The sequence below is a fragment of the Pterocles gutturalis genome, unplaced genomic scaffold, assembly GCF_000699245.1.
Source record: "Pterocles gutturalis isolate BGI_N339 unplaced genomic scaffold, ASM69924v1 scaffold21181, whole genome shotgun sequence".
In the NCBI taxonomy this organism is placed as follows: Eukaryota; Metazoa; Chordata; class Aves; order Pterocliformes; family Pteroclidae; genus Pterocles; species Pterocles gutturalis.
In genome coordinates, this window is record NW_010103537.1 from 1 (window position 1) to 12,168 (window position 12,168).

The following is a 12,168-nucleotide window of genomic DNA, read 5'->3' on the forward strand; positions in this document are numbered from 1 at the left end:
CCCGCTACCAATGGCCCTAGAGTTGCGTGCGGGGCCCTTGGAAGGGGGCGATGGTCCCTGGTGGTGGAGCTGGAGCGCTGTTACGGGGCGGATGGGAGCAGATTGCTGGCGGGGGGACATGGCGACCGCACGGGTCTCGTTCCCTTTATGGAGCCTGGCCCGTCACCGGGCCGTGGAGCTCCGGTCGCGGTCGTTCCTCCGCTTAGAAGGACTTCTTGCAAGTGTGAGGCCTCCGCTGTCGGTAGTGGGGCCTAGTAGGAATGGCCTGAGTGCGCTAGAGCTGAGCCTGTGCTGATATCAGGCCGTGTTGGAGGGGTAGTGCTGGGAGGCGTCCCCGAGGCTCCGGGCTTTGCACCGGCCCCAAAAAAGCACAAGTAATAACCAGCGGAAAGTGACGCTTCCTTTTAGGTTGTGTGTTCTATCTTTTAATACAAGACGTACTGTGAAGGGCTTGCAGAAGAAAAGGGTTTTTGCTGCCTTCACCTTGACTTGCTTGATTACTGGAGAGACCTGCCTGTCTCTCTGAGTATAAAGTGACAAGTTATGGCTAGTAAGCCTTCATATAAGCAGGTGGGGAATTTCAGCTTTGGAGTGCTAAGGTGGAACCAGCAGGTAAATGTTGATTTTCTGTTAAAGTGTCTCGTGAGAAGTTTCAACTAAATCTAGTATTTTCTTGGTTTTGTCTTTGTTTTGTTTTTTCCTTCTGTTAGCTCAACATCTCTTTCCCAGCCACTGGCTGCCAGAAACTCATTGAAGTGGATGATGAGCGCAAGCTCAGAACATTCTATGAGAAACGGATGGCCACGGAGGTCGCAGCCGATTCTCTTGGTGAGGAGTGGAAGGTGAGAAGTGTAGAAGGATATGTCAGAGCTGATTCAAGGAGCTTAAATTACAAAATATTTCTAATATGCAGTTGTCACACTAGAGTGCTTGTTTGGTGTACATTTAGTAGGTAAGTTGAAAGTTTTTCTTGCTATATAGACTGGATTTGCTGATTAGGCTAGCCTGTTTTTGTACTTAGATTTATATTAAGTTCTTTTGTTTTTAAGCTTTGTGTTTATAGTTCTCTTGCTGTCCTTTGCAGTAGTTTTTTGTTCTTCATTTAGGTGCTGTGTTGGTATTTGTGACAAATTAAGTCTGTACCATGAAAGTGCTGATTCTTTCTTTAATAATGAGCTCAAAATTGCCCTCATTGTGTTTAAACTGCTCCTAGTGTATGGGAAGAAGCATGTTTGGCCTGGTGGCTGGGCTTGGAATAGTGGCCAGTCCAGGGGAATTTGGGTAAGGTGATCTTCTATGCTGCCAGCTTAACAAGGAAGGCAGTAAAAGCTTTACATTTCTTTTTTACCCATGTATCCCCTACTCCAGATGCTCTTATGTTGCATGCAGATTTCCAGTTTGTAAGGATAACAGGCTTTGGTTAGGTTTAGGATTAAAGAAAACCTAGACAGTAGTGGGCAAAATTCAGTCTGGTGTAGCTTAAACAAAACTTTGAATGGATAGGGATTTAATTCTTGAATAAGTATGAAAAAGAGAAGTAAAAGAAGTGTAAATTGTGGTACGCAAAGGTTTTTTCCCCATCTGTTAAGTAAAATTCCTGAACTGTTGAAATGCTGTTGGTTAAAGAAGTTGTTTGCATCAGCAGTAACAAGGACTTTTTCTGTCCCAGCGCCCTGTTTTGAACAGTGTATTGTGATACCCACTGCTTCTCCTTGGAGTAATAGAGACATGTAAGCGACTAAGAAGTGTATTTCTCTGTTTTCACAGGGCTATGTTGTCCGGATCAGTGGTGGTAATGACAAACAAGGCTTCCCCATGAAGCAAGGGGTCCTGACTCATGGACGTGTCCGCCTTCTGCTCAGCAAGGGCCACTCCTGCTATCGCCCCAGGAGAACTGGAGAGAGGAAACGCAAATCTGTTCGCGGTTGCATTGTTGATGCCAACTTGAGTGTTCTGAACTTGGTCATAGTGAAAAAGGGTAAGAGTCTGGATGAAAAAACCTGTAGGTACCAGTAGACACCTGGAAGGAGCCTGCTTGCTAGTGGCTGAGAAGTTTTGTAGAATGCAAATCCAGTCCCAACTTAAGAGTGTGAATGTGTCTTGAAATTCCCTCTGAGCATTCACATTCTCATAATTTTAAAACTGGCCACTGAAACACTTTTATTGCTGCTAGCAATATGATCGCATTAAATCAGCAAAGCGTAGCCAGGGGTGGCTCTAGTGGCAGGTGAACCCCAAGGATTGTCTAGTACTATCTTGATTTTTTTTATGCATTTCAAACTTAAAATTGAAATTCACTATCAAAGCAGGTAGTAGATGCAGGATTAATTGGTGTGTTTAAACTTACATTCTTGAAGGTGAAAAGGATATTCCTGGGCTGACAGACACAACTGTGCCCCGTCGTCTTGGTCCCAAGAGGGCTAGCAGAATCCGCAAGCTGTTCAACCTCTCTAAGGAGGATGATGTTCGTCAATATGTTGTGAGAAAGCCTCTGAACAAAGAGGGTAAGAACTAAAATTTTACAGCTCTTTGATTTAATGTAATTATCAGCGAAGAAGTACTGCAGTGAATGAAGCACACTGTAGTAGTAGATACAGGTGTTGACTGTCATGGTATTTAAGCTTTGTCAGCTCTAATTTACTGATAAGAAGTGGAGTTTCTTGATTGCTCTGTGTCTTTCCTTTCCTACTTTGGCACAATTTGTTTTTAAACGTTTGATAGAATCTGGAGTAATATTTACTACTGGTTCTAAGAATAATCCAAAAATAATTGTCAATAAAAGAAGGTTAAATATGAGGTGTAATGGTTTTGAAACATTTGTATGAGGTGGAAGGAGAAATATATATAGACAATATATTAATGTTTTTCCCCATTGTTTATGATAGTCTCCAAAATGAACTTTTCTTGGGAGGGCACTGTTTTGCTTACCACTTGTCTCTTGCAGTGTAAGATTTTTATTTTGGCTTCTGTTGCATTTGATCAGGGAACAGAAAGGGTAAGGATTTTTAGCAGAAAAGACGTGATAAAAGCTTGGGCACTGTGAAAGCTTGTTGGGTATAAGACCACTATTTTCTGTATCATACGAACTATTCTGTCCATTAAAGAATGTGATCCTGGTGGACACACTTGTTACTTGTGACTACGAAAGTTGGGCAGGATTGAGTAGTGGAACTTGACTGTTGTGTGTTGTTTGCTCATGGGCTGTGTAGATTTTTTTGGAGGTAGCACATTTCAAGCCTGTGTTGAATTGTAGAGAGCTTTTTTTAACACTGAAAATACAGTGGCTTATTCTGAAAGCTAGATGATGAGTCCCATATTCTTTAAGCTAGGGAGAATTATTCTCTAGGGAGAATTATTTCAGATGGGCCTGCTGAGAAGCTATGAATTTTCTCAAAAATGCAGAGAGTTAGAGATTCTTTACTTAGGCTTCATTGCTGATAACAAATTATGAGCATTAAGACTATATTTTGTTAATGCTACATCTGACAGTAATTGATCACTTTCCTTGCAAAATCTGTCAGGATGTTGAACTCGGTATAAGTTTCTGTAATAAGTAGTACACTAACTGATGTTACTATGACAAATGGAAATTACTCTTAAGATTGCTAGTTGAGGCCTGAGGCCTCTTTGGAAGATAATCTGCCACTTCTGCTTATCTGTAATGCTTTTTTAGGCAAGAAACCCAGAACCAAGGCTCCCAAGATCCAGCGACTAGTGACTCCTCGAGTTCTGCAACATAAGCGCAGACGTATTGCTCTGAAGAAGCAGCGCACTCAAAAGAATAAGGAGGAAGCAGCAGAATACGCAAAGCTCTTGGCCAAGAGAATGAAGGTATGTTTATCCTTACAACTCAGCTATATGGGATAGCTCATACCCCAGAATCAAGAGATTTTATAAACTTGACTGCATGCTTCGTGCTGCTCTGTACCTAGCTCACTTTGAATAGGAGTGACTGCATGTGAGCATAAATGTTGCTGGTCAGATGTTTTTGTGAGCATTTCCATCCGTTTTTGACAGTCTTAGAATAGCAGAAATTAACCAGACCAATTAATTTAACTGAGAGATGATTGTGAAGAAAACAATGAACAGCTACAGCTTGTGAAGATCAGTTTTGCAGTAGCAATTTGTTTAACTCAGATGTGCAAGCATTTGAGTCATTCCATGAAGAAACAGGATCCAGCAGTTGACTTGGATGGAAGATAACTTGTCAAGATGCTATTTGTTTGTATGAGTTTGCTCTTGCACCTAAAAAAACAGTGACTGCTGAACTGTTAGAATATTGGGCACAGTACTTGAGTGTTTCATGACTTCCAGACTGAAACTGAGAGAGACATCTAGTATGTTGTGAACTCTGCATAATTTTGCTGTAATTTTGCACACTAGCCCATATTGTTTAAAGACATGGGTCTGCACAGGTTTGAATGCTTGTAGAATTCTTCTGATCTGTGAAAAAGGGAACCTGTATTTTGCTTTATTGACTTAAGGAATCTGTTCTTTCTGATAGCTTCCTTCAAGCTGCATTTTTCCCTAGTTTGCTTCTTCATAGATGTTTCAAAGTGCTTGATGATGTGCAGCGTTAGTGCTCACTTCAATGCTGCTTTGCTTTTCAGGAAGCCAAGGAGAAACGCCAGGAGCAGATTGCGAAGAGACGCCGGCTTTCTTCATTGAGAGCTTCTACGTCTAAGTCTGAGTCAAGTCAGAAGTAAAGATGTGTATGATACTAAAAATAAACCCTTTTTGTGGTTAACTTTCAGTATGAGACTTTCCAGTGCATGTTGTTACTGGTTATCTTTTGAAATAAATGGTAGTCTAGACTGACTGCATCATGCAGACCGAACTGGAGCCACAAGCCTTGGTCTTGATTCAGTTCGCTTTTGAGAACTTGTAGTACATATTCATGTCTTCAGTGAGAAGTTCCAGTACAATAACTTTGTGTGTGCATGTTGATATATCTACAAGCAAGATCTACCTGTAACAGCAAATTCCTGTGTAATCCTTCAGCAGTGTCCACAGGAACTAAAAGCTAGTCTGTAGGAGCTGTGGGCACTTGCCACTGTTCAGTGGTTGGTTTGTTGGTTTTTTGGTTGTTTTCAGTCCTAAGAACAGGATGGTGTTGCCAGATGCGGAATCGTGTCACTTGCTTTCGATGCTGAGATTAGTAAAACGTACAGCTTTCAGCTGATGCTTGGCAGAATTAAGTGTAGTCAAATCAGTCACTGGAACAGGCTCCCCAGGGAAGTGGTCATAGCACCAAGCCTGCCAGAATTCAAGGAGCATCTGGACAAGAAGCAGCCTAGATGAGATTATGTAGCACCCTGTTTGGGTCATGTCTTGAAATCCTCCAGTGATGCGGAATCTGCCATATCCCTGGGGAGGTTATTCCAGTGATTGATTGTTCTCACTGTGTAACAGCTAAACAATACGTGCTCCTCTGCCCCTGTTGACAGATGTTATTTTGTAGTAACGGCATCAACTTAGCCTGGCACGATTTGCCTTTGGTAAATCTGTACTGGGTTTTCCCAGTCACCTGCTTTCAGCAGAGCTTTAGGTCATCGATGACTCAAATCCACATCTCGGAAGAGGTTAATGAGGTAGTATTCTCTCTCTGCCCCTGTGCACTTCCTGACTTTACTATGCTAGTATCTGCAATAAAAGTTTGCAGGCCAGCAGCTGCAGAAGTCTCTTAGCACCTTAACAGCATTTCAAAACCTGTGATAAAAAAAGTAACAGCTTCTTTGGCAGGAACTCTGCTCTTCAAGGGCAAAGTTTCTCGGCAAGCCTGAAGCTCAGCTAAAAAATCAAAGATAACTTAAGCTTCAGAGCAAGTTACTGGGACTCTTGTCACAACCTGGTAGGTTGTTATTTCATCTCCCCACAACTCAAGGAAACAACACACAACATCAACATACATAATTGGTTTTAACTGGCAAGGTCTGAATTCAGACAGTTTGACTACAGAAAAAAAGTTAGTTAAAAAATGCCAAAGGAAAACACTTTAAGGAAACCTAAACAAAAATGTGGGAACATCCCTCTAAACTACTCTGGTAACCAGGCAAAGCCAGCCTCTTCTCCTTCCAGTATTTTCTTTTTGGCTGCTTCCTGTCCCCACAGAGTCACTGAGACTGGTGGGCAACCCTGTAAGTCTGTAGTGTAAACCCCTGCTGAAGCCAGGGGGGTGTCCAGTTAGGTCTGAGCATTTTTTAAAGGCTGGAGACTCCACAACCTTGCAGGCAACCTGTTCAAGTGTTTGACCACCCTCACAGTTAAAATGTTGGATGTGGAATTTCCTGTAGTTCATTTGTGCCCACTGCCTCTTCTGGCACATGGCACCACTGAAAGAGTCTGACTTTTGTCCTCTGCTCACCCACCCCACCAGGTACTTAGACACATGGATGAGATTCCTTGCCCTGCCCCTTAAGTTTTCTCTAGGGTGAACAGTGCCAGCTCTGTCAGTCTCCCCTTGGGCGACAGATGCTCCAAGCCCTTCATCAGCTTTGTGGCCCATTGCTGGAGCTGCTCCAGGATGTCCTAGTCTTGTACTGCTGAGCCCAGACAGGCAGCACCCAGACATGTCTCGCCAGCACCAAATAGAGGAGAAAGATCACATCACTCTGCCTACTGACCACATCCTGCCTAGTTCACCCAGGACACTGTTGGCTTGCTTTGCTGTGAGGGCACTCTTGTGGGTCATGGTCAGGTTGGTGTCCACCAAGAACCCTAGGTCTTCCTGCCCAGCTGCTCTCCAGTCACTCATGCTGATGCATGAGGTTGTCCACAGGCAGGACCTTTCTATTTGCTTTTGGACCCTATCAGATTTTCTCCAGCTTGGCAAGTTAGTGATTCTTCCTTTCTTTGTCTTCTTAGACAGTAGAAGTTTGTCTCTACAGAGCTGGGCAGAACGACCACTAATGAGTATTCTGATGATAGCTCTGAACACATGAAGAATCCATTTCCATCTACCATCACATTCCCTCAAGTTTCCCACCTGATTTTGGCACAGGAGACAGCAGTTCTCTCCTCCCTACAGCTTCACACACAGATGCTGTGTTCATGCTTCTTTGGGGATTCCTCAAATGCATGCTTTTGTTCCTGTCTGGTGTACCCTCCATCCTTCAGCCTCCTCTCTCAATAGGCTGCATATTAAGAAAACAGTGTAGTATTTTTAGCAGGCAGCATTATTAAAAGGACAGCAGTGACAAAAGCAGTGAGAGCAAAACAAGCAAAGTCATTGTGATGTGGACAAGATTATAAAACAAAGTCCAAAACACAAATGGTTCCTGAGCTCCCTACCTAAAAAAAAGGCCTGAAAAGTTGTGTTTATTATGAGTCTTCTCCACATGCTACCAGTTTGTGCTATGCATATCAGTTTCTTCAAAGAGAAACGTCTTTAGGGTCTGGTATTCTTATTTTTACTAACAGATCAATGAACTGACTGCCATACATGAGGGAGTTTGAAAGTTAACTCAGATGTGAAGGCCAGAAGCACTTGACTGTAACTGACAGTTTCTACTGCTTAAATTTCATCCCAGCCTCACTGCCCCCTCCCCATCCTGGCCATGTTTAAAAAAAAAAAAAATAAAAATCTGGAAACTACATGTAAAATGCCATGAGACAGGAGGTCCACCAGTGTCCTGAAAGCATCTCTCTCTGCCCCCATTACAAAGCCACTCCCAGGAAGTGTTCCACCAGGTACAGCCACCAACCTGTTCCCACCCACTGATGAATGAATGATGTTGCTTCTGGTCAGCAGAGAGGAACAGCCCTGTCAAACAAGATCTTCATGCATTCTGCCTCCCTCTAACTGTTTTTCAATTCTTCTTACCTCTGCTAGTCCCCATGCCTTGCTTACGGTGCCCTGGAGCCATCCTCTCTCATGAAACAAATCTGCACAAATGAATCCTGTCTTTTCCCTTCCTCTCCCCCTGCCCCATCCACTCCATCTTCCCCACCATACAGAAGTCACTGAGGTACTATGAAACAATTCCCAAAAGAGACAGTCAAAAATCTCTGATTTTTAAATGCTGAATTTGCATTTAAGGTTAAATTCTGTCAAGCAGGTTATTTCCAATGTCAAAAAAGCTGAACAATTGAAATTTTACACAGGATGCATACATATTTTATTTTGGGAAATACATTAAAAACTGTTTCTTAGTCTAGGAGATCTATACAGAATTCAGAATATGTAGAGTGTCCTTTTAAACTTAAGAAACATTTGTCAAATGTACAAAAACATTACAGAGGAACACTTGTTAATCAACGCACAGTAAATGGATGCCATTTTTCAACAGTTCAAAACAGTCTCTAAACCAGTGCAAATTTTATTGCAATAAAGAAAACTTCCCAGCTCACTTAATAAATTTATAATTTATTCACGCTACATCCTTTCACCCTCATTACAATACAGTTTATTTTAAGCTCCTAAAAGGAGTTTAATGTGCTTCTAAAACCAGCAAACAATCCCTTTTATTTGCACCATTGATTGATGCAGACTGAAAGAACAAATAAAAATCCCATCCGTTTCTCTCCTCATGTGCATCACAATATACAGCACAGCAGAATACAGAACTAGAGTTCAATTCAATGATTCAGTTTCAAGACTTGAAAGTTACAAAGGTGTTTGTTTGGTTTTTTTAAAAAGGTCCGTAATGAAAAGCTGATATACAGAAGGCACCTTTAGGATTTTTATTAGTTAAAACAAAAAAAAAAAAACCTTTGTTGAAAATGTACAGTTAAGTGAATAAGATGACCTGCTTACTATTTAATGAAATGAAGTTATTTGTATTGAAGTAATTGTTGAATCAAGAGTTTTAAAAAGAGAAAACTACTGAGGGAACTCTTCAGTTACTTTTTAACATTTTGTTTTAAAAATATAATTCCTATGATCTAATTTAATATACATTTTGAAAATATCCCCTATGTTGCAGTTATTCAAAGAAAGAAGTAAACTCAATGAAAAGTATATTATTCTAGCTGCAGCAATACAAAAAACCCATTAATTCACAGTTAAAATGGAATAAAATTACTCATTCACAAGTGCAATGTAGCTTGAGCTTAACCAATGTGAAATTCCACTAGGAACAAGACTAAGTTACTTGCAAAAGAAATTAATTTAGTTTGAAACACATATACTAAATAAAATATTTTCCATTAAAATTATATTGTCTAAACTTCAGTTATATAAAATGTGAAGACAGGATGTGACTATAAGTAACATACAGATGCTTCTAGTAACACGCGAAAGCTAGTACCTGTTACTGTGCCAACACTGCAGCCACATCAGTCTCCTATACCTACAGGGTTTTGAAGGTTGTGATGTCTTGGTAATGTGCCAGAATATATTTATAATTAATAATGAAAAACTTTGTCACTTAAGAATCCTCATTTTAAACCTTTAAGACTCCATTTGTTGTTTCAATTCTACAAGAAAAATAGCTGTTTTGATATGAGCTCACAAGCTATATATAACTTTCAAGCTGTGTGAGAGGTGCAAGACAGAATTTTCTCAGCATAACTGACTGCAGTTCAGTAAACTTAGGGTAACAGTTCAAGGAAGCTTCTCTGTGATAATTGTTATTCCAACACAAGCTTTCTAAGTTCTTGGGCTTACCTGAAATTCATTAACAGTTTTCATCCATATATGTAATCATTTTGGTTTACATGTTCACTCTGTGCACACATTGCAGGTTCTGTAGTTAATACTGATCTGCAATGATTTTCTTCATGTTTATAAATAAGAATTCCAAAATACACACAGAAGAGCCATCTCTCCTCCTCAACACTGGCTGTTGAGCTACATGCCAGACTAGAAAGAGTATTTGGAGGCAAGAGTTTTTGCTCAAAATGCTACTTTTTCTGCTTACATTGAGAGGAAAACAGAACCAAGATCAAGCTTATCCACACCCCTCCTTCACAACACTTTGTCCAGCTCATTCATGCATTATGGATTCAGATATATTCATACTGGAGAGTCAAACAAATTAGAAGTATGTGTAGGTAACCAAGTCATTCCTATGCAGCCCAAGAAGTTCATGCTGTTACTAACTTGAGGAGAAGAACATTATGCCTTTAGTGCCCAATTTTCAAAAAAAAAAAAAAACAAGCGTTTGCAATGCACTCACAAAAAGCTTTTGAATAATTTTTCCCTGTTTATTTTTAGCCAGACTATCAACCATACGAATATTGGGCCACGCTAAGCTACTTTATGCTATGCCCTTTTCTTATGCACAGTTCTTTCAGCATTCAAATTAGGGAAGCCTACATCTCAGAAAGTTTGTGTAGGAAAACTTGAAGTCTGTACCTGTTTGTAAGGAGGAAACCTAAAAACCAGAAGAACAGGAAGTGCCATCATGCATTTCAAAGGAGAGAAAGCAACTAGGAAAACATGCACACAGTTCTTAATTCCTTTAAAATTTTTGTGAACTTTTTTTTTCCCCCCCCCCCAAAAAAAAAAGCATCTCCTTAGATGAAAACTTTATAAACAAATAGCTTTCAGAGATCTCCCTATTCATTTGAACTATGCATTTCATTCAAGAACCAGTCGATTAGTCAGCTACTAAAAACTAGGCATTAAAAAAATCCAAATTAAAAAGAGTAAGCACTTACTTTTGGCATTCCATATTAAATTAATTTCAGTAGGCAGATTCAAGATTTCAAGTAACTATATGCAAGATTTCTACCACTCTGAAATCCAGGTACATACAGCTGGAATAGAAGTTAATTTGTAGTGTACCAAAATGCCAATATGGAGGAGAAAATCAAAGCAAATTCAATCCTGCAGCTGTCCTTTCCCCCCCAAGCTTCAGGGCCTGTTTTGTTTTGTGTATATACCTGGGTAAAGCCTAACATTCAGCACTAGATGCTGTGACACAATCTGCTTTGCTGTTTCTACAACACTACTGCCTGATTAATGTATATATTCAGCAAGAGATGGGAAGGTTGTTTTGAAATTAAGGTGATCTGCTTACAGAATTTAGTTTATAATAGTATTATTTACAATGGTTTAGAACAATTTGGATGTCACCAATTATCTAAAACAGCACTCATTGGACAGATTTTCTTTGTAATTTAATGAGCTGGGAGAATTTAAGGATAACTAAAACTTGATTCCTTTCAAGTTGCATCACACAATCATATGGTTTGTCCATTTAACACTCAAGAATTGTCTTTATATAGTTGTATGTTTAAAATCAGTATAGAATTATACAGGAAAATTTTCTGTTTTGATTAGAAATATAATAGAAATATGAAGTTGTTTGGAGAGACTTTTACTTTAAAAGGATGGAAATGCTCATGTCAATTATGTAACAGGAGAAGAGAGGAAAACATGAAGAATCAAGCTCTACTCTTCCATTGTGATGTAGGTGAGATATCTGCAAGCAACCATGCATAAACCCAAAGAATAAAGAAAGAAAAAAAGTCAATATGTGCTTTCTTGCTTTAATTGTCGAGAAAGCACAGTATTTTCATCAGGAAAGAATCTGTCCAGGCAATATCCCCTTATTAACTTAGGATCAGCACTTTCAGACAAATGCAAGGAATCAGTCTATTATGCAAATGTATTTTGTCACAAATAGTGCAAATCCTTTGTTTTAGCCTCATGAAAAAACAAAAGTTGGTTTTGTTGTTTCATGTAGAAGCTGTTGCAGACAGATCTTCATCCCTCATCATTTTCAATCATTAAAATTTTTAAGAAAGAGAGTAGTATAAAGTAAATGCATTCATACTCAGATGTGATTATAGTTTAAGCTATGCTCCTTTAACATGCTACAAATCTTACCCTTTTTTTCTCTAGGAATAATTCCATCAGGAAAGCCACACCATTAAATTTCAGCAAAAAACCTGGAATAAATCTTATCATATTCCTCAAGTAACAGAAACATTTAAACTGTCAACCAGTATCCAGGCTCTTGCCAAGACTATGACTACCGTAGTCAATTAGGTATGTGAGGTGAGGAAGTGTCTTATCTACTATAAGCAATCCAAAAGATGGATTCACCTTTTCAGATCATACACTCAAGCACTTAATTTGTGCTAATATACACCTTGAAGACCACATTTATAAATACATTTTAATTGAAATATTGAATTTGGACTATCAGTGCAAAATAATTAACCCACAGGCTAGCATGAAACCATGGGAGAGGGTGATAAAGAATTCAAGGAAAAGAC

At 39.7% G+C, this 12,168-nt stretch overlaps 1 protein-coding gene across 1 annotated transcript; it reads left to right on the top strand.

Moving 5' to 3' along the window:
* Positions 1-118: 118 nt before the first annotated feature.
* On the top strand, positions 119-4,816 carry RPS6 (ribosomal protein S6). The gene is made up of 6 exons (XM_010086749.1): positions 119-241; positions 711-842; positions 1,768-1,978; positions 2,358-2,504; positions 3,674-3,831; positions 4,611-4,816. Exons 1-6 carry the CDS (start codon positions 119-121, stop codon positions 4,704-4,706), a joined length of 867 nt encoding a protein of 288 aa, XP_010085051.1. The 3' UTR covers positions 4,707-4,816.
* The last annotated feature ends 7,352 nt before the right edge of the window (positions 4,817-12,168 follow it).